This window comes from Carcharodon carcharias, chromosome 3 (assembly GCF_017639515.1).
Source record: "Carcharodon carcharias isolate sCarCar2 chromosome 3, sCarCar2.pri, whole genome shotgun sequence".
In the NCBI taxonomy this organism is placed as follows: domain Eukaryota; kingdom Metazoa; phylum Chordata; class Chondrichthyes; order Lamniformes; family Lamnidae; genus Carcharodon; species Carcharodon carcharias.
Genome location: NC_054469.1, coordinates 126594682 through 126618259, shown reverse-complemented (window position 1 = coordinate 126618259; position 23578 = coordinate 126594682). Strand labels below are relative to the sequence as shown.

Genomic DNA, 23578 nt, shown 5'->3' with positions numbered 1-23578 from the left:
GAGAGTGACCCAGGAGTCTGTGGGCCCTCAGGATGGGGACATAGTTGCATCAGGTCCTGATGGTCAGGAGGAACCTCGAGAGCCTCCTTGGAGATGTAGAAGACATTATGCTGCATCGAGGATATACAGGCAGCGATTCAGCTGCCTGCAAATTTGGCCTGAGGCCGAAATGAGATCAGCCATGATCGTAATGAATGGCGTGGCAGACTGAAGGGGCTGAATTGCCTGCTCCTGCTCCTAGTTCTTATGTTCTTATGTTCTTATGAACATGATTGAGACTCAGTGCCGAAGGTGACTGAGACTCTCATGCGGAACTGTCACATCTCTTTGTGAGATGCTGGCTGGAGAGACCTCCTCAAACTGTCTTGGGGGCCACCTGATGCCTGTCACCCTGAAGGTTACAGTGGTACTGAAACTGTTCCCTACCAGCTCTTTTCAGGCAGCATCCAGTGACCAGACAGGAATAACCCAGCCGACTGCACACCATTACATCAAGGTATTTACGGATGCAATGTTCCGGAGGGCCAGCAATTACATAGCTTTCACCAATAATGCCCAAAGCCAGTTGTCTAAAGATGATGGTGAGAATGAGGCAAGGGAAGACAGCGATGCCACTGAAAATGCCCCTGGCTGTGAGCAGGTAGATGACCATGACACTGGGGATGCCTTAATAGGGCAACTGTTTATGTAGAGCCTTGCAATACACCAATATAACAGATTTCAGGAAATATATGCCTCTATCTCACACTTTAAGTGAGCAACTCGTGAAGTTCTTACATGCCAAACTTCTCCATTCACCTACAAGAATACACATATAACCCAACCCTACCTCAGCTTTGGATATCCTACTTTCACCTACAGACACTAGTCACACATTCCGCAGCTATGAGAAAAAACACAAGCATGAGGTAATGTGACTTTTGAGTTTAATCGCAAGAAATAACAATTAAAATACATTGTTAGAGAGATATCATCCATGTGCCCCTATTCATGACTGCAGTAAATATGGACAAAAATGTTTATGATTGCTCTAGCACAGTGCTCCCCCCGGCTTGTGACTGCACTGAACAGAGACGCCTGATTTGCCACCTCCCTTGCCCTGGATGACTTCGGCAGTTCCCAGTTCCCTTCAGGAGACTCTTGCGCAGATGCATGTGAGTCTTCAGTTGCCATGGCAAAGATCAAGGCCTGTGTAATTAGCTGTTAGACAGGGGAGGTGCTGCCTCCCTCACAAGTGCCATGAGAGGAACTCACAGATGGAGTTAGCTGCTGCTCACCCCCCCACCACTCGAGTTGGTTGATCCTCCTTGCCAACTGGTGAGGTTCCAGGTGCTGGGTGGATGAGCAAACTCACAGTTCCTCTGTTGTCCTTGTCCAGAGTCCCTGAGCTCATGGCCAGGGCGATGTTGTGGAGGTCAGAGCGCATCCCGACAATCATATCTGCAATGCGCTCGGTTTGCCCCTCCAGGACAGTTGCCAGTCAGTCCACAGTGGAGGCATGGTTCTCTGGGTGATCACAGTGCTCATGGCCTAGATGGACACCCCCACAGTCCAGGCCAGAGCACATGGCCCCTCTGGTGTACCAGCCATAGCTTCATGGACCTTGCACTGCACCTCCAGCATCTGCCGCCTTACAGATGATTCCAGAGTCTCATCATCCGTTTGGAATCAGTCTCTGGATCACCCCAGCCACTCCTCTGACTGCCCGAGGCCTGCTCCAGCACACTGTCCGGCAGCTGCACTTGTGAATGTGAAGTGCCCTCATCAGTGTGTGCATGATCCCCGGCCAACGGGTTACACTGTGCCAAAGTGCCAGTATTTGCGATGGTGCTGAGTGCAGACAGAGGATGTGACCCTGCACCCGCCAAGGGTTCCTCCTCCTTGGAAGAGGAGGGAGGTTGTTGAACTGTTTCCGCTGGAGGCTGTGCTGAAGAGGCTTCACCTGCAACAGATAGAAATAATTAAAGGGGGTAATCAGTTATCTTATTACTTAACGCATCATGTCTAACTCTTGACTCACATACACCTTTTCACAGACAGACATGCATGGATGAATTCCATGGAAACAATGAAGCCATGAACAGAGATGTGAAACCTTTGATCATGACATTCGTCAATGGTCCAGAGTGTGCAACCCCAGCATCAAACACTGTGCATTTTTCCATTACACCTGTAAACCACACTGACCATCTCATCTTATCACCCAATCTGATACTTTTGCCACCTCACCAGAACCAGACCTCCCTCCAATCTCGGCACTGCCTATACTCCTGGTACTCTCATTGTTGACCAGGGACAGTACTTGTTTCCTCAAATTGGGTCAGGATTTCAGGTTTTTGCCATTCCAATACGTGTGCAGGAATACTCGTGGGCATTCTTAGCTCGCTTCTCATGAAAAGATTTGACACGGAGTTGGCATCAACAAACTCAAATAGTCACATGTCATGTCGCAATCCCATTATCAGATCAGCACATGCCCTGCTGAAGCCTATGCTCAGGTGTCAGAAGGTTATCCTGCCAAACACCCACCATTCAAATTAATAACTGAGATAAAAGCAGAAAATGCGCTGAAAAAGAGTCATACGGACTCAAAATGTTAACTCTGTTTCTCTCTCCACAGATGCTGCCAGACCTGCTGACTTTTTCCAGCATTCACTGCTTTTATTTCAGATTTCCAGTATCCACAGTATTTAGCATTTAAATGTTTGGAACGTGTCACGCTGAACAGATTTTGCTCATATCGTTGCCATGCTCACCCTTGTCGACCTCACGAGGCCATTGAATCTTTTATGGCACTGCAAACTCCTCATGACACCAACACCGGGGACCTCCTCGGCCACCTCCTTCCATGCAGCACAAGTTTGCCTGTGGCTCCTCCTCCTCCCACTGCTCGGAATGAGCTGATCCATCTCTCCTCTAAAGCATGGGGGAGAGCACTAAGGGCAGCCTCGCTGAACCTGGGGCAGATTTGCCCCTTTTGGAGCCCCTCTCACCTTGTTCTGATGGTGAGGACATTTATACATGGAAAGAAACAATCAATGCACAACTGCTCAACACCTAAAGCTGGTAGATTTGCTGATTTAGAAAAATCTGGGTAACTGTGAGGCTGGAGATGGCTGACAGACATCAGCACTAATTAAAATTTACTTAACTGGATACACTGCAAAAGACGAAAATCCTCACTGTTCAAAACGTTGATCTCCTCTTGGATGATGTGAGGGCTCACCCAAAACTGTCCGCTGCCAGGGCAAGCATTAAGCAGCTGGCCGTGACTTAGTTCCGGGTCACAACCGCCAGCCTCAGAGCCAAAATCCCACCTTCCCAAACACATTGTGAGGGATGGTTGTCTGTCCCCTGCTCTTGCTGCTAATTGACAGCAATTAGAGTTTATCGGGCGAGCAGCGACGGCAAACCCTGAAGCCGGAATGCCATCGACGTCTGGGTGAGGGACCCACTGTCAGCATACGATTGTAAAATTCAGCCTATGGGGAGAATTTTTCCCGTGTTGGGCTGACCCGAACGAGCGTAAAATGACGCGCAATATTTCAGTCGGCGGGCACGCGCGAGAGTCTGCAGCACATCTGCTGACAATTAAGCAGCCTGTTAGGATCCTTAATCAATTAATTGTTTTGAATTTTTCACTGCCCATCCAACTGTTCGGTCGGGAAGAGGTTTCAATCAGTGATTTAAAAAAAAACTTTTAACACTCATGTTTAGCATGCTCCTGCTCATGTGTCAGAGGCACATGAGGGGACATGTTTTCATTATTTTAAAAATCCTTATTTTTATTGCTAAAAACCTTCAGCTCCCTGAGGCAGCTCTGTGCCTCAGGGAGCTTTTACCGCACACACCTGTGTGCATGCACGGACTTTTGCGCCTGTCCTCCTCCTACTCCCCATCCCGGCAGCGCTGAGTGCTGCAGCGCATGTTTCACACTGGCTGCCTGTTAACAGGCCAGCGTGAAATCACGGCTGGGGCCCAATCGCGGACAGCGGTCGGCTTTGCGACCTGCCGTGCCCACCTGACGAGGGCAAAATTCTGCCCCAAATCTATTCCAATGCCCAATGCTGAGCATTTAAAGAAAGCATTTAAAAGAGTTCTCTGTTGATAAGCAGACAATGTGCTTTAATTCACACATCACAATATATGAGAAGTGATAATAAAACAACAATTGTAATTTACAGCGTACTTCAAGTGCATAAGCAATTTTCACTTGATTTATTTTCCATTTCAGACTTGGAAATCCTTAGTTTAATGCTACCTTTTTGGGGGAAGCAAAGAAAAGCTCTGCTGTTAGCTTTGTGCCAAGTAATAGTTCATTCCCCAATGGGACATTTACGATCTTGGGTGGATAGTTGGGTGAGATACCTTCAGATTGCCTGTTTTCATTGCAGTCCACAAATATTGCTGTTTCAGTCTCTCTATTTGGGAAATTTGACTATTTTATGTTGATTTAAATATTAAAAAATGCCTCATCAGATAAGAAAACAGCTGGCTTCATGAAAGTTGGACCTTGGAATGAATTTCAAAGAGTGAAACTGTAGGCTTTCACATCTCCTATAGATTATTCTTCCCTTACTGCCTCCCCTGTAGAGAGCATACACAAAAAGTGTGGCCACAAAGCCCATCTGTGTAAATACAAAATGCAGTGTTAAACATTGACACAACATCTAGGTTTAATTTAGTGTGCTAATTAAATTTAATGTTGTATCCACAATGACAACAGTCCAACAATGAATTTTCTGTTGCTTTTCATATCAAGGAGTTTTCTCTAAAATCTAGTTTATGCTTTAATAGTTTTCATGCTACCTTGGTGGGAAAAAAAATCAGGTTTCAGCAGTTTTACATGATCAAAAGATGTTTTTTGGCACTGCAGCAGCACTTCCCTATTCTTAATATTGTTCTAACTACAGTGTTGGATTTTATAAAAATGAACTTGGGTCCTCTAGATGTCTGAAAAAATGCAAACCTCTTGAGAAGACCAGTTGCACAAATTCCCAACTCACACATACTGATGTTATATAAACTTAAATTCTAGGGAGCACCATACGAACCCTAAAGATGTGTTTCCTTCACTGGAGTGAGAATCGCAGCTCGTTTAAAAACATAATGAATTAATTCAGCTAATGTAGCTGTATTAGATAATGATTATGAATCTCACTTGGATTCCCCCTTGTACACACACACACACACACACACACACACACACACTCAATGCAGTTTGACTGCATCAAAGTTGTACCTGTCCTTAGTGTTAATTCCTAAACACTGAACAGCTCTCTGTTCATACCCGTTGTACAAAATTCTTTATCCAAGGGCAGGATTTTTCAGTCAGTGTGCGGGGATGGGCTCGACACGCCAACGCATAAAATGACACACGATTACATTGGGCGTGCATCCTGATGTCATCGCACAGTCCCGTGATATTTTGTTCAGCGGGCATGCGCCGGAGTCAGCCTATTGAGGCCATTAAGAAATTAATTGAAGTCATTGTTAACTCTGCCCGTCCAACCTTACGGCTGGCGGGCAAGTGAAAAGGCCAAGCGGCCTTTACGTTTTTTAGGAAACATCATCCACGAGCGGTATGAGGTTTCCTAAAGGTAATACTGATGAAATAAGATCTTTATTTTGTAAATGAAAACATGTCCCATCTCATGTGATATAGTCACACGAGGGGACATGTTTCATTAAATTTTTAAAGTCCTTATCTATTTTTTTAAAAAGCGCTTCAATCCCCCTGGGCAGAATTTTACATTTGGGCGTGCGGGTATGGACTCAACACGCTGGAATATAAAATTGGGCATGCGTCCCAACGTCATCGCGAACTCGCATGATATTTAGTTCGGCGGATGTGCGCTGATAATTGAAAGGCCTATTAAGACCATTAACTAGGTAATTAAGTTGCATTTTATGTTGCCTGTCCAACTTGGTGGGCAGGCGAAGAGGCCAAGCGGCCTTTACATTTTTTAGGAAACCTCATCCACAAACGGGATAAGGTTTCCTAAAGCTAATACAAATTACTTAAAACCGTTATTTTCAAAATAAAAACATGTTCCATCGCACGTCATGACACAGCCAAAAGAGGGGACATGTTTCATTAAATTATTTGTGTCTTTATTTATTTTTTTAAAAAGCACTTCAATCTCCCTGAAGCAGCTCTGTGCCTCAGGGAGATTGAAGCGCTCCTCCGCGCTTATGCGCAAAATGCGCGCCAGGCCTGCTCTCCCTCCACCCCTCCGCCCACACAGGTCAACGCTACTGCTCACAATCCACACTGGGCGGGCTTTAATTGTCCATCCCGTGTGAAATTGTGTGAGGAGCTGATCGCGGGTGGCAGTCGGCTCCGCAACCGCCTCTGCCCGCTCCCGCCGAGCCTGCCTGATGTCTGCAAAATCCTGGCCTTTATTTTTTTTTAAACTCTTCATCTCCCTGAGGCAGGGAAATTATCAAGTGTGCGAATGTTCCCGCTCGCCCCGCTCGCCCTCCTCCCCCTGCCCACACAGGTAGCGCTCAGCACTGGCATCGATTACGGGCGGTTGTCCGCTTCCCGACCGCCCCTGCCCACCCCCGCCAAGCCCGCCCGACAAGGGCAAAACTCTGCCCATTATGTTTTGAGACGTAGAAGCTGTGCAAAGTACATGAGATGAGTGAAACAAATTTGGACCTTGTTTCTATCAAATGCAAGTAGACAGGTCCCAAATCATAATTCATGGTCATTGTCAATCAAAATGTTTATTGATATCATTTTTGAATTGAAAGAAGATGACTTATGGCTTGTACATAATGGAATATCCATGCTGCTTAGAGATCTCAAGCTTTCAAAATGGGATTCCTAAAAATGTTGGATAGAGCCCAGCCTGTTCTTAACTGTCATTATTTCTGACACTGAAAGTTTAAAAAAAACATACTTTCCTCAGACAGGTAATGATTTTAATGATGTATACATTGCTTTCTAAATAACCTCTTTGTTCTTGTACAAGTATCAAAATATTATTAAGAAAAATGAACAAAACCGCTAGGTTCAGATTGTTCAAAAGAAACTGGAGCTTCCATCTGAGAAAATGGTGAGCTGCTCTGGGACTTCCACACATTGAGAATATCATCTAAGCCACAGACTAAACTTGTCTTCTACCTTGCTATTTCCTCTAAAATAAAACAATTTTAATTAGCAGGCTGTTCAGGGATATTCAGTTTAAATAAAACTCAAAATAGTCCTTATGGTAGCTATTACAATGTGATGTTATTATTTTAACATCTGCTTTTCTGTCATTTTGAGTTTAAAAATAAAATTGTTTCCTAATCCCTTGAGCTGGCTGTGGGTAGTTATTTTTCGATTTTGGCATTAAAGCCCAGTGTTAAATGGTTTCCTGACTCTGTTGCAGATAATTGGTAACCTTGGGCCTCTGGAACTGATCCTCAACACACCCAGTCACCACAGAGTCCATCATGGTGAGTTTGCCTTGATAGACTGGACTTCTGTCTTGTAAAATGTGTCATTTTTCCGGCTGTCTGGAAACCTGTCACTAAACATCTTCAAGGTTATTTTTTTTAGTTGAACAGTTCTGAAATTATTTCACAAACGTACTGTATTGAAAGAACTTAATTCAATCGAATAATAATATTTCTCAGGAATTTCATGTTTAAAATACAGATTATGTTTGGATCAGATGTTGAAAACTGTGTGCTAAAAGTAGGCAGTTTACAAAATTTTGATTCATAAATATTTATCCAGCAAGTCAGTTTCAACAAAGATAATAGAAAACATGACAGAAAAAAACACAAATTGTTTTTAAAGTCTAAAAGCAATTAGTTGTTGTCCCAATGAGATTCATTGCTGTACTGGCAATATTTATTGTGCTGACAGTGTAGAGTGTTAAAAAGCAGATTATTGAGCAGCACTTTTCAAGAATTATATAAAATGGATAGCAATTTGGGCTCAATTAAGTAGATATTTATCAAATAAGCTTTGCATTCAGCATATTTTAATGTTGTTCCATGTTTCATAAAAGATATCTAGCTGACTTTTATTTTTCAAATAGCAAAATCCCATTTTCGTAAATATTGATCCCTGCATACCTGGTGAGCTTTAAATATTGGAATACAGTTAAATATATAATGTTCCAAAGCAGGGTTTGGAAAAGATGTATTTGTTAGTTTGTTTCTTGATTCAGGAGTGAGGAGAATAATTATACTATTTAAAAAAACTAATTAAACATCAAGTTTAAAGTTTTAGATCATTATAGCATTGTCCAACCTGAGTGCTGAAAGCAATGAATTGTTGGGGTAAGTGGAATGTACACACATTAGTTTATAAATGTATGCATTCACGCACTTGCTCAGTCATATGTAAACAGACATATACATTAATTTGCAAGCGTACACTTAATTCTTTGGTACGTACATATACTTATACACCTGCATACCCATATTAATAGTTGGTATATTTTAGCCATGCAAGTGAAAAGTAAACCTGTAGAAATGAAGTCTGCAGACACTTGTAACATCACACTGCAGCTGAAATTACCTCCAAAACCATGCCCTTGGAGTATAATCACTGTGTTATAAGCATAAATGTCAATTCAAAAACTTGAATCCCAAATAGACCAAATTGACTTCTTTTGATTAATTTAGGTGGAAAAAATAATTCTGACTTCGTAGAGATTTCAAGAAACCTGTCTTTTTAAATAATGCTATTCAGTTAGCTGGGGCATTGGACAGACAAAATTGAATGTGGTTTTCAAATGAAGCAGGGTGAGATGGTGGAGGATAATTGGACCAGTTACCACTTTGAAGTCACAGGGCAGAATTTTCCCATTCTGCCTACAGCGGGTTACGTGGCGAGTGGGAGCAGAGAATCTAGCAGGAGCCAAGAAGTCAGATTCCTGCCAGCGTGAAAATTCTCCCGATGGTGGGTTAATGGCAGGTCAGGTATCTTGCTGACTCGTGACATGAACGCCATTTGCATTCATTACCATCTCATGACTGCTGATTAAATATGCTTCGCACTGGAATTATATGGCGCCTTCCAACCTTGCTTCAAGCCAGCGGGAAGTCATGCTGATCTGAAACATGTTTAAAAAAGGATGGTGTGCAGCAGACAGGCCTCGCTTTTCTCATGACTTCAAGGTGACTGGAACATTCATAGCCTACTCACCACAGTGCTGTGCTGGTCTTGCTGTTCTTGAGATGCCAGTGGAACACCACACTGCTGGGGCTGGAGGTTTGGTCTGTTCCCGATGGTTGCCTTCATAGTGCTGAAGGACACCACTGTGCAGTGGTACTCAGGCAAAGCTGAACACTCCAACAACAATCAGCATTTTGGCCAGGGGAGTGGGGACAGGGGGGGTGGGGTGGGGAGCAGGGAGTGAGGTGGGGGCAAGGATAACAGACACATGGTGGGCAAAAAGGCAGGAAGGTATTGTAATGAGTTGGAAGGAGGGGGTACACACAGGGGGAAAAGCGGCAGGAAGGCATTGCAAGGGTTTGGGAGGGGAAGGGGACCCATAGTGGGGGCAAAGGGGCAGGGAGGCATTTCAAGAGGTTGGGAGGGAAGGCTGAAGAATGACAGAAGGGAGCTCTACCTGCATATCATGAGGTTTCAGGTAAATTTCTGGGACGCGGACAGTGAAGGGGGAGCATCGAACCTGGTCTTGAAGTAATAACACAGAACCACCATCTTGCTCTATCGGAGCTATAGTGCAGTTAAAAATTGAAAATAGAGGCGGATCTGAATGGGAGGGGTCTGAGGTTGTGTGGGAGGAGCACACTGCTGGACTAAGGGGCACTTTCAGGGGGTGCCCTCTAGCTTGTTGGTGCCTCAAGATTATAATTGAGTCAGAGCTGAGAGAAAGTAGGATGACCTCCATAAGAACAGGGAAATGTAGGAGTCACTGGCTTAACATCACAGTTGCCACCTTTCAACATTAACACACTGGAATGTGAAATTTGGGAATGCAGGCAGCTATTAAGGAGGCGCAGGTTCTGCATATATGGAATCTCTTCAATGAAAGACTCTCGTGCTTTCCAGAATTGGCAACATAATGGGCCAGATGGCATCCATGAGCAACTTATTGTTAATCAGAATGCCAGATCAGAGATTGGAGCATTGAGCTAGGTTAGGTAGCGCATATCATTTAAACCTCCTCCAACCTCTGTGGGATTCAGATGTTAAGTCTCAGGGATGGCATCTTGTTCACCCCGATGTGGCTGTGAGCGCCTCAGATGCAAGGCTGGATCAGCGATAGGGCTGGTAGAGCAGAAGCCACGATAGACCATTACAGTTGCCTTTGGTTCAAGATTATGAGCTTCACTATTTTTACTCGTTATTCCTTAACCTATTCAATCATGTCAGAGAGAAGGGCAAAACAAAATATGAATCCAGGGCTCAATGCTGCATTCTCGAAGGTTCTAATACAATGAAGGAGGAGAAGGGACAGGCATCGCTGAGCACAACTTTGGGAGGAGCCCCACCTGAGGTCCAGGCTACAGGGGAGACACAGCAAGAATATGAAGCTCAGGAAGATAGACTCAGACCACGGAGGTGAATCCTAGACCAAAGGTCTACCGAAGAAGACTCTCCTATTTACAGATGGGTGAGAGACAATGCCGTGCTTGTCTGCACTTGTCCTGAGCTCTGGTGGATTACATTTGTCATTATTATTCAGGAGGAACTAACTCCCCATGGAGTGGGAGACTATCCCCTGCCAGTGGCCTTGAATTTCTTTGCCTGCAGATTGTTCCAGGGATCTACAGGGGACCTGTATGGCATCTCACAGTCTGCCACAGATAGTTGCATCAAGGAAATTACAGATGGCTCTACTGTAGGCACATCACTATGTGAGGTTTACACTTGATGAAGATAGTCAGGCTGCAAGATTCAATTGGTTTGCAGCTATCTTAGGCTTCCCAAGAGTGCAGGGTGCAATCAACACATGTGGCTTTGAGGGCTCCATGGCAGCAGCCCCTAATGTTTATCAACCGTAAAGAGTTTCATTCCGTCAATGTTCAACTGGTGTGTGATCATCAGAAGCACACAGTGCACTTTTGTGCCAGGTACCCTGGGAGTTCCCATGATTCATACATCCTGAGTCACTCCCAGGTGCCTCAGATTTTCGAAGGGCCTGACCATCTGCAGGGATGGCTGCTTGGGGATAATGGGTACCCACTGAAACGCTGGCTGATGACACCAGTCTGCTGGCCTCAGAGTGGTTCAGAGGAGAGGTATAACACTGCTCACAGTTCCACATGGTCTCAAATCGAGCCATTGGCATTCTGAAGATGCACTTAAGGTGTTTAGACCATTCGGGTTGTACACACCTGTACACACCTGATGGGGTTTCCCCATCATCACTGTGTGTTGCGCCCTTCACAACCTGGCACTGAAAAGAGGTGACCCTTTGCTAGAGGGTGAAGTGCAGGAGGATAATTTAGCTTCACCATGATTACATGGTACAGGTCAGCTCTTCAATTATCTCTGATATCTGCTCACCTGATGTCAGGTTTATCAGGAACATAGGAACTGCCAGATAAGATATAAGACATAGGAGCAGAAATTAGGCCATTCGGTCCAACGAGTCTGCTCCACCATTCAATCATGGCTGATAAGTTTTTCAACCACATTCTCCCACCTTCTGCCCATAATCTTTGATCCCTTTACCAATCAAGAACCTATCTATCTGTCTGAAATACACTCAATGACCTGGCCTCCACAGCCTTCTGTGGCAATGAATTCCATAGATTCACCACTCTCTGGCTAAAGAGGTGTCTCCTCATCTGTGTTCAAAAAGGTCTTCCCTTTACTCTGAGGCTGTACCGTTGGGTCCTAGTCTCTCCTACTAATTGGAAACATCTTCCCCACGTCCACTCTATCCAGGCCTTTCAATATTCTGTAAGTTTCAATCAGATCCCCCCTCATCCTTCTAAACTCCATTGAGTATAGATCCAGAATCCTCAAACATTCCTCATATGTTAAGCCTTTCATTCCTGTGATCATTCTCGTGAACCTCCCCTGGACCCTCTCCAGGGCCAGCACATCCTTCCTGAGATACGGGGCCAAAAATTGCTCACAATATTCTAAATGCGGTCTGACCAGAACCTTATAAAGCCTCAGCAGCACGTCCCTGCTTTTATATCCTAGTCCTCTCGAAATAAATGCCAACATTCCATTTGCCTTCCTAACTACCGGCTCAACTTGCAAGTTAACCTTAAGAGAATCCTGGACTAGGACTCCCAAGTCCCTTTGCACTCCAGATTTCTGAATTCTCTCCCCATTTAGAAAATAGTCCATGCCTCTATTCTTCCTACCAAAGTGCATGACCTCACACTTCCCCACATTGTATTCCATCTGCCACTTCTTTGCCCATTCTCCTAACCTGTCCAAATCCTTCTGCAGCCTTCCCGCCTCCTGAATACCACCTGTCCCTCTACCTATCTTTGTATCATCTATAAACTTAGCCAGGATGCCCTCAGTTCCTTCATCTAGATCATTAATGTATAAAGTGAAAAGTTATGGTCCCCTGCGGAACTCCACTAGTCACCAGTCACCATCCTGAGAAGGACCCCTTATCTCCACTCTCTGCCTCCTGCCAGACAGCCAATCTTCTATCCATGCTAGTACCTTGCCTCTAACACCATGGGCTCTTATCTTACTGAGCAGCCTCCTGTGTGGCACCTTGTCAAAGGCCTTCTGGAAGTCCAAGTAGATAACATCCATTGGCTCTCCTTTGTCTAATCTACTCGTTACCTCCTCAAAGAATTCTAACAGATTTGTCAGGTATGACCTCCCCTTGATGAAACCATGCTGACTTTGCCCGATTTTAGCCATTTGAGTGCATGATGCCATGATGAGAGTTTGATATTGGAGGGAATTGAAGAATGATTTACCCTGATGAAGCAGATGAGATCATTCATCCTCTTCCTGCATTGGATGGCGTTGAGGGTGTGGTGGCCCGCTACGCTGACCTGCTCTGCGACAGCCTCCCAGGCCGGAGAGGTGAGGCTGGTGTGCTTCTTGGAGCCATCCCTCATGTACAGCACGTGCCTATGCTGCCCTACTCCTCTGAGCAAGGCCTGGAGGGCGTTGTGGTAGAACTGGGATGCAGCCTTCTTCTGATTTGCAGCCTTCTTCTGATTGGCAGACACCTCTAAAGGTCTCCTGGAGACAGCTGGGCTGGAGAGAGTGAGATGTGTGTGCTCATGTGATGTTTAAATGTGGTGCCCGGACCTTCAGCCCCATTAGGTAACAGCCGGACGGAAGAATCAGTTCCCGACCTGCCAGGTGATTCAGAGAGGTGTTCACCTGTGAATAATTAATGAACTTCCGAGCGCAGAACCAGGCGTGATTTCCCACCATTCTGACCAGTGGGAAACGTATCATGGAACCCGCTGGCCTCTGTACTGAGTTTCAAAAAGGGAAAATTCCGCCCATACATTTCGTTGTTATTTTAGATAGTTCTTTGATTGAGTTTTTACTGGGCTCCCAAGGCTGGACAGGAGGCGGGCAAGCCTGGAAATTCCAGCTGCTGGCCCGTGTGCCAGTTTGTCGGCATGATCCTGCCACCGCCCATTTTCCAAGAGGCCAGGAATGGCTACCCAGGTTAGCCACTTGAGCCAATTAAGTGACCTAATAAGGTCCCTCCCCCACGCCAACTGGACATTTCCATTTGGCAGACAGACCCCTACAATGACCGAAACATAGCCAAAGAAAGGAAGCAGACTCCCAGCGGCCGAGCAGGTGAGGGTGGGGGGAGGGGGCAGAGGTATGGGAGCGGTAGCGGTAGTACTCTATTTCATTGTTTAAGTATTTCTGCTGCAGCCAGCTTACAAATGGCTGCAGGCCACCCTGTGATTGAGAGTGGCCTGGAAGCTTTGGCCATTTTTAAGTTGCAAGATTTTAAAGTGCTGAGAGGGTGCCTCCATCTTGAGGTACCCTCTCTCTCCCTTCGCTGCATCAGCAGGCTGCAACTCCTTCAGTGCCGGAAGGCCAACTAGCGGCCTTCACACTTCTGGAGCCCAACTATCATCCTTAATGAGATGGTGAGCCCGCCTGTGATCCTGGAGTGGCTATTAATTGGTCATTTATTCAAAAATCGGGCATGTCACACTCATGCTGTTTCTGGTCGGAACTCAAAAATCAGCATCCCAACCCCAGCACAAAACTTCAGCCCAAAAAAAAAGGAAAACAGTATTCAGATTAAAGAGGACAGAGCAATAATAATCACAGAATGCGGTGGAAGCGGAACAGATGTGAGGATCAGGAGGGAGAGGAAGGTCGAGACAGTGTAGGTGCAGAGGGGGTGACAAAACATGGCGGATGGGGTCAGAGAAGGGAAAACAGAGCCACTACCTCAGTAGGGAAAAGTGCTAAGCATGTATGGGTCATGCAGGAAACTGTCCTCTACTCCCTCAATCTACTTTTCTTCTTAGTGGAAATAGGTGGTTGTGGTGTAACCTTGGCTTTCCCACACTCTGTGTGATTTTGGTAGCAATGGCCATAGGGAGCAAGGCTTCCTCCAGTAAGTCTGATGTGAAAAATAAAATGCTGAGATCTATTGCTTCTTTCCCACCAGTTTCTTGTGCACATTGGCCATGAGATGAAACTTGGAGGTAGGTCATGGCAGCATCCCAAAGGGAAAGAAAAGACAAAAATGTTTGGATTTAGGCACCGTCACATATACTTAGGATATTTTCCACATTTGCTGAGATTTAAAAAGAAACAAACGATGATTCAATTTGCAATACCTGATCCCGGGAGACTGATAAACCTTGCTTCAATCCCTACTTCCTTGCAAACTACAGGCAATTTTTTGTTTAGCCTCCTCCCTCCCACTGATAACATACTTTGGCTGAAAAAGACCCCAAGCCTACTTCAAAATTTCATGCATTGGCTTCTGTTAGTGTGGATAGGAGCATGGAGTGTACTTTGCTATGCTGTTGATTTATAGCTGTTTAGATGTATATGGTGATGTTCCAGAAGCAATACTTGGATCAGTTTAAATTGAAACAATGACATTTCCAGCACAGAAGCAGGCCATTCATCTCGATCTGCCTCTGCCTGCCTTTGGCTCAAGCATTCCAGAACCATAGGGCGGAATTTTCCGTGCCCACTTCTGGCGGGCGTGATAGGTGGTGTGAGCGGACAATATGGCGTGATTGGTTTCATGACGGCGGGAAGGTAGGGCATGATTGTTCACTCAGCCCACCGATGGCAGGTTGTGTTTCCCGCTTATTGGTCCTCAGGAGCCTCATTGTAATACATCAGCATATCATTATCAGGCCATCCCACCAGGCTTTTGCATTCCCACTGGATTGTCCATCCACATTGGTGGGCAGCACGCTGTTTTACCCGCCCACTACTACACTTTGTGCAAATTTGGGAAAGTTCTGCCCATAATTTTTATTGATTTGATTTCTCTGCACAGTCCTGTACCTTTCCTTTCAAGTAATAAATAATCTAATTGCCTCCCCTTCCTGTGCCAAAACACTCTAGTAAACCTCTGTATATGATTTTTTTCCAAAGCTCTCCTCACTGGATGGTTATTTTAGATTTGGGGCCCCCTTGTCACTATTTCCTATCAAATATGCATAATTTCCTAAACCTCAATTAAATGCACTCTTAGCTTTCAGCATTCCAGTGGATATAAGACCATAGAATCATATAGCATAGAAGGAAACCATCTGGTTCATCATACCTGTACTAGCTCTTTGAAAGACCCATCCAATTAGTTCTATTCCTCTGCTGTTTACCTATAGCCCTGTAATTCATTTCCCCTTCAAGTATTGTTATGATGTGGCAGATGATATATGCCAGCCGGATCAAATCCATGAGAGAAACTTAATCACACAGTCACAACGATTTTGCAATTTCTATTTTGTTTCGAGATGCAAAGTTTGAATTCAGTAGTAATAAGTACACCAAGACTTACAGGTTTTTTACAAAACTAAATTAAACATTTATTAACAAAAGAAAATAATTCAAGCACATACATAGGTCTACAAATTACCACTATATTAACTCCTGAAACCCCTAATTAATCTGGCTTCCAGTTACACCCCCATTAAGGCAACGGTGAAAAAACAAATCGATTTAAACAGACCCAGGCAAATCACACAATATCCCGGACAGTGATATTCAAAGTGAGTTTTCCTAGCTCCGATTCCTGTAGACAGCAATTTGACGCATAGAGGCTGGAGGTTTTTCACACTTGTGTTAGAGCTTAGATTGCCTTCTCCCCGCTGACACATAGCCTCATCTCCTTCATACATAGTTCTACCTTTTTAATGCAACTTCCATTTTTCCCAAATGTTTTTTCAACTTTACTTTTCTCCTAATATAAATCTTTCATAGTACTAATTTTATCAGTAACCATTGGGAAAAATAAACACACAGTTTGGCTTAGCTTCTTCTGACTAGCTGTAACTTCTTACTATCTGTTTGAAATTCAAACTACTTTGGTTTATCTAAAAATGCAAATTTTCCTTACACCTCATATTCTAAAGCTTCAGCCATGTTTACACATTTAGCATTTCAATCGTAGTTTCTGTTTCATGACTCAAAAGCCTCCAGACCAGCTGTTTCCAATTCAATTTAATCCCACACACACATCCACACAGAGAAAATCATCCAAACCCCACTATTAACCCACTTTTACAATAAACCACAACAATATTATGAAAATTATTATATTTTCATGGCAGTATTTATCCAATTCCTTTTGAAAGGCATTATTGAATCTTCTTCCATCGCCTTTTAAGACAGTGAATTCGAGGCCATAATATGCTGCAGAAAAAGAAACTTCTCATCTCCCCTCTGGTTCTGCTGCTAATAAATATATTTATGGTTGAACTTGTCCCTGACTTGCACTAAGTGCGGTAGCGGGTGGGAAAAAGAATGTTTTACCTGCTGACCGCAATGGCGGCTTTTCATGCCGTATCATCTCAATCCTGCTTCAGTAACCATGCATTCCCGGGAAACACACTGTTTTGATGGCAGGCGGGTTCTCATTTGCCAGCCACGCCAACAATTCACCGCACCCTCACACCAGGTGCCATATTTAAAGTGTAGCCGCGTGCACACCACTTGGTGCTTCCAGCCCAGGACTGCTGCACAGGAGACATAGCCCCAAAAGGTAAGAATGTTGCAGGCCTTTGATTCAGTGACACGTCCCTGGAACACCTTTTGGACGCCGTGGTGAACCACTGTGGTGTCCTCTACCCCTGCTCTGGCCACAGGAAGTCCAGCAATCTCACCACTCTGGCTTGGTAGGTTACTACAGTGGAGATCAGTGCCAATGCTGCACAGAAGAGGTTGGCCATCCAATGCAGAAAGAGGATGAATGATCTCATCCGTGCAGCCAGGGTATGGCAACCATCTCATCACTCTAAACTCATGCACTCAAGCCGTTCACCACTCAAGTTCACCACGGCGTCCATTGACTGGCATCTCACTCACTGCCAGCTCAAGGGACATTAGCACACACACACACCCTCACATGTCCATCTGGCCTCATCTCCTCTAGAGACTGCTTCCTCAGCCCTCACCATCTTGAGGCCACTTGCACAGATCAACTTGTGTCCCCCACACACCGTTGGATACCCACCTTCCACAGTACAGCCCTCGCCCTGCAGTCTCTTCCCTTGCCTGAGGCCACTTCTCCCCCTTCCCCAAGCAAGTCCTAGCCCTCCAGCCACTGGAAAGCCACCCCTGCCTTATGGCTGGTCTGGTAGATAGAGACCTGCCCGTGAGCCACCCTAAAAATGATGTGGTGCTGCCTATGAAGTCCGGTGGTGATGACAGCGAGTGGTGCCCAAAGCAAGTTAGGCAAACAAACCTCGAAGTCTGGAGTGCCAGTTGCTTAGATGCAGTCGCGAAACACATTGGCATGCAATCATGCCGATTTGCTTGGATGATCCAGAGTGGGAGGATGATTCTGGTGAGCTGGGCTTATAATAATATGCAGATATGTTACAATGAAGTTCCTGACATCCGACGGCAGAAAGTGCCATTGACAGGCAGAGTGGACGATCGCAAACTGGTTTCAGGACACTGTGAAACCAATTTTTGGCCTTCTCACCATTTTGTCCACTCATGCCCCAAACACACCTGCACCAGCGGGCACGGAGAATTCTGCCCTTTATGTCCTCTAATTACCAGTCCTTCTGCCACTGCAAACCATTTCTCTTTATTTACTCTTATTAAAACCATTCATGCTTTGAATGTTTCTATTAAATCTCTGGCAAGCTTATCTTTATAAATATATTTTCCCATCGTTTGCACTATCTGTGTGAATATACATCGTGCACATTCTGTAACACTGATGTCCTTTATTTAATAGAACACCGAATAGAGTACACAATACTCTAATGGTAACTGAACCAATGCTTTGTACAAATTCATTATTATTTAGAAACATAAAAAGATTTACGGTGAAGATGGAAGCCGTTCAATCAATCGTGTCCATGCACAATCTCAAAATTTGTTGAGGGCACAAAAGTAGGAAAGTCAGCAAACAGTGAGGAGAACTGTAAAAAACTGTCAGGAAACATTAACTGGTTAACATTGAATGGGCAGATCAATGGATGGTGTAATTTATTTAAATGAAGCAATACATTTTGGAGAGGAATAACCAGGACTGACAGTATACACTTAATGAAAATATGCTCTATTCAAGAGACGAGGGAAACAGAAGACAGGAAACTACAGGCCAGTTAGCTTAACATCTGTCATAGGGAAAGTGCTGGAATCTATTTTTATTCTTTAGGTGGAGAGAGATTGCAGAATTCTGGGTGTCCTGGTAAATAAATCACAAAAAGTTTGTATCCAGGTACAGCAAGTGCTTTGGAAGGAAAATTGAATATTGTCTTTTATTGCAAGGGGAATGGAATGTAAATGTAGTGATATTTTGCTACAGTTGTACAGGGCATTATTAAGACCACATCTAGAATACTGTGTACAGTTTGGTCCCCTTGCTTAAGAAAGGACATAATTGCAATAGAAGCAGTTCAGAGAAGGTTCACTCGACTGACTCCTGGGATGAAGGGGTTATCCTATGAGAAAAGGTTGGACGGACTGGGCCTGTAATCATCGGAGTTTAGAAGAATGAGATGTGATCTTATGGAAACATAAGATCCTGAGAGAACTTGACAGTGTCGTTGCTGAGAGGATGTTTCCTCTTGTGGGAGAGACTAGAATGAGGGACACAGTTTAAAAATAAGGGATCTCCCATTTAAGATGGAAATGAGGAGAATTTCTTTCTCTCAGAGTGTCATTAGCCTGTGGAACTCTCTTCCCTAGACAACTATAGAGGCAGGATCATTGAATATTTGTAATGTAGAGATAGATTCCTGACTAACAAGGGAGTCAAAGGGTATAAAGGGTAGGCAGGAAAGTGGAGTTGAGGCCCCAATCAGATCAGCCATGACCTTATTAAATGGTGGAGCAGGCTCAAGGAGCCGAATGGCCCCACTCCTGCTTTATCTGTATGTTCGTATGCTAAAAGATGTAGATAATCGGGAGTTAATGTTCACTATGCTCAAGTCATTCCTGAGCAGCAGGAGGTTCACACGCTGGAAACTGGTAGGGCTTATTTTTGTATTTTGAACTCTGATCATTGAGTTTCAATTGGTAATTAAACCAGTGGTGAAGCAATTGTGGCTTTTCCAAAGACCAACCTAGTGGGAAAAGGCATTGGGGTCAGAAGAGGCCCAAAGGGATAAATTTCTACTTTACTCTCTTTGCAGGACCAGGAGGAACAGAAGTATTCTTTTGGGTTGCACAATACAAGTTCAGGCCTCCCCTGCCCTGTATTTCCCACACCCCTTTCCAGCCACTTGCAGAGTGCTGGGGAGAATTTATTTGGGCTCTGGCAGCAGACTCTGACAATTTGAGGCAGTCAGTTGTTGCTAGGCCTCATGCTGCTGAGGTCAGGAATGTTTACTAACTGTGCACAAGTCTATCACCGTGAGTTATAAGCAGGGCTCATTCTCAATTTCAGCATTTGCTTTTCCATCTAAATATGTAATACATTTAAAATGGAAATTGGAGATTTACAGAGCTGTGTTACTATCCAGTTAAGGACCAGTAACTTTTTGTTGAAAGTAGACAAAGTTTGAAATCCTAGCTACCCACAGGAGAATAAAGCCATAAGGCTCCATGGCTTTAAACAAACAAAATAAATCTTACCAAACAAAGTCAGAAAGGCAAAGCAATCTACAATATCTATCTTATACTAACATTTAGAATTAACATGAGCGAAATATGAATTAATGGGCAAACTGTGGCCAAACACGCCACACTGCACATTAAATGGCAGATGTAATCAAGACACATCCCATAGATTTCTCAACAATGCATCCAGACTCAGCGGCCACAGTGAGTCACAAAATCTCATTAAAACTCTGTCACCTTCATGAGGGATTTTAACTCCTCACTTTCGAAGATTTAGCATCTGAATTCCCTCAAAAGCTGCTCCAACATGGACTGCTTCATCCACTGCTCACTTTCAGATGGTTCAATTTCTTCTCCTGAGACTGCATTCCACAGGATTCCCAAAGCTGCACTCCCACCAGAACATTTCCAGCACTTTTGTGAATTGCTAGCTTCACTAAGCTGGCACTGCCTGTGGGTTTCTCTGAACTCCAGTCTCCTGGCTTCACTGATTTGTAAATAGCTCCCTGGGCCTCTCTGAGCCCAAATTGCCTGGCATGGAACCACTGACCTTCTGCAACCTTCTCATCTGCCCGAGGACTTCTCTAAGCCCTAACTGCCTAGAGCCTACTAACAGCTCCCAGTGCTTTTCTGTGAGCTGCAAGCCACATGAGGTCCAAACTGCAACTAACCCCCTCTCCCAGCAAACACAGGAATAAATTAAAACCAGAAAACCTGCTTAAGCTTCACCCATCTCCAATGACAATGTAGCCTTTCACAATTCACTGACTGCTTTTAAACTAATTTAGATCTAACTCCAAAAACAAATCATCTCTCTGGACTTCACTTCTTCCCAAGCAGTGTAGACACCACATCTCCAGTTCCCCAGCTACATAAGCCCACCTGCTGTTTTGGGATCTTACCTTTCTAGCTGTTAACCGCTAAGTCAACATGGCCCCAAGCTTTTCAACGTAATAGACTCTAAGCTCCTTTAGTTGTAGTTATCCGATTTTCTACAGTTACACATTAATTTTCTCAGGACTGAACATTACTTCTAAAATATTAACATGAACCATAAACTAGATATTCGTCACAGCTGATACCGAGCTACTGCAAGTAAATGTTGCTGCTTTAGCAATGAGTTTACCCATTTACAAAGCATGAAGATTTGAAATGTTTTTTATATTTAATGTTACAACACACTCAGCATTTTCAATATATAATACAGCTTCAATGTCTCAAAACTGGCAACCTCAGGACCGAGACCATGCCGGATTTCAGATCTTGCCAGTTTTTGGATAAAATATTCAGAACCTTAATTCAAATAATAGGAGACACGTAAAATCAAGGGAATAAGTTTATTTTTATTAAGGTTTAAAAAAAGTTATACAGAATAGTGAAGGAGTAACATTGACACGCAAAGCCAAGAACTAGTCCAATCTGCCATTGCAGCACCAAGCTGAATTGTCCCAGTAAGTTATTTTACACATTAGTACCAATGAAAACTGTTGTATGGCAGCATATAGAAATGCCCTGTTTTTGGACAAATCCAGCTTTCAGACAGCTGGATTTGAGACATCGTACCTGTAGTTTATAGACATAAATAAATGGACGACTGGCCAAATAAACACTAACTGCAGGAGTTCCTTAGGGTAGTGTCCTAGGCCCAACTATCTTCAGCTGCCACGTCAATGACCATCCTTCCATCATAAGGTCAGAGTGGGGATGTTCGCTGATGATTGCACAATGTTCAGCACCATTTGCTATTCCTCAGGTACTGAAGTAGTCCATGTCCAAATGCAGCAAGACCTGGATAATACCCAGGCTTGGGCTGACAAGTAGCAAGTAACACTTGTGCCACACAAGTAACAGGCAATGTCCATTTCCAACAAGAGAGAATCTAACCATTACCCTTTGACATTCAATGGCATTACCATTGCTGAATCCCCCACTATTGACATTCTGGGGGTGTCCATTGACCAGAAATTGAACTGGATTAACCATATAAATACCGTAGCTGCAAGAGCAGGTCAGAGGCTAGTAAATCCTGTGATGAGTAACTCACCTCCTGACTCCCCAAAGCCTGTCCACCATCTACAAGGCACAAGTCAGGAGTATGAGGCTGGCCTAGCCAGTGACAGCCACGCCCCCTGAATTAATTTTAAAAAATAATTCACACCTGTTGCTAACAAACCGTTCTTCATCTGATCTCTTGGTATGGATGAGAATGCAATCCAGAGCATTACTTAAACTCCTTGCATAAATGGAACTATTCTGACTGTTTTACCTATACTAAAAAGGACACAAACTGCAAGTCCAGAAGGAAGCATTCTTACATATGATTTTCAACTAGGGAATTACTGTGTTAATGGCTTTGCCTATTGCATGATGAGGACCACCAGTTATTGTTTATGAAGCTTGACATTTTTACCGACAGGGAGGGACCTGGTGCTGTGTTAAAACTCTCTTGGATTTGGAAAACCCAAATTCAGAAGTCAAATCTAAATGTAAAATTTACAAATGCTTATTTGTATTCTATCAGAGTGAATTCCTTTCATTTTAATTGCTTGTTGGGAGGAGGGAAGGATGGTAGAAACTGCTAGCATGCTGTCATTTCCATACCTGTTACGTGTCACTCATATTTGTGGAAAATTGGGCTTGATTTGTTCTCTCAATTTAAAAGATGAACACACTGTTTGCACACTATGTCTTTCTTGCCTGTCACAGGTGTCTCTCTTCACATTTTCCTGACATTGAGATATCTGCCTTTACCTCTTGGCCCTAGGCTCATGCCTCCTAATTTCTGCAAGTGGTAAGGTACCTGCACAGCATATTTTTAGACAGTCTGGATTTACAGCAGAAAATTGTTCTGCATTTGACACTAAATTGGTTACTTCCCATGGTTGCTGGGCAACCTCAAGTACCTTGCCCATGTGGTCCCAAGCATTCATGTGTAAGTCTCAACAGTGAATGTCATCAGGCTCCTAAACCACAGGCACAGCATGGCTGAGACCAATCCTGTTTATACCCAAAAGCCACATGCACTACCAGCAAGGATTAATCCCATTAAGACTGGGAACTCTGACTGACTTTCTTCTCCCTAATCCATGGGAAAGAGCAGTAAAATGTACTTCTCCAAAGTTAAAGTGGAGCTAAAACACATTGCTGGGATAGAGTAGAAGAAACAATTATTTGAAAATGGTTGTACTATATCTGACCTGCAAGTCCTGATACGTATTGAAATGGGCGAAAGTTTTATTTCTAAGTGCTGACATTCTTTTTCTTGACAATCTCAATTCATTATAAATTTAAAAGACTGATTGCAGATTTTAAATCCTTATTCTCCATGCTTAATATGAACTGCAAAGAATCCTTCGTTGAATTTTTATCCTGGCATGCCCTTGTAATTTAATTGTTATTATTTGTCACACATGA

General features: G+C 44.0%; 1 protein-coding gene across 2 annotated transcripts in view; it reads left to right on the top strand.

Moving 5' to 3' along the window:
* Positions 1-23578, top strand: part of agmo (alkylglycerol monooxygenase) — a 487986-nt gene that overhangs the window by 294088 nt on the left and 170320 nt on the right. For both annotated transcript variants that reach the window (XM_041183159.1, XM_041183160.1), the window contains exon 6: positions 7383-7449. In XM_041183159.1, coding sequence (XP_041039093.1) covers positions 7383-7449 — 67 coding nt within the window. The remainder of the gene's footprint in view (positions 1-7382; positions 7450-23578) is intronic.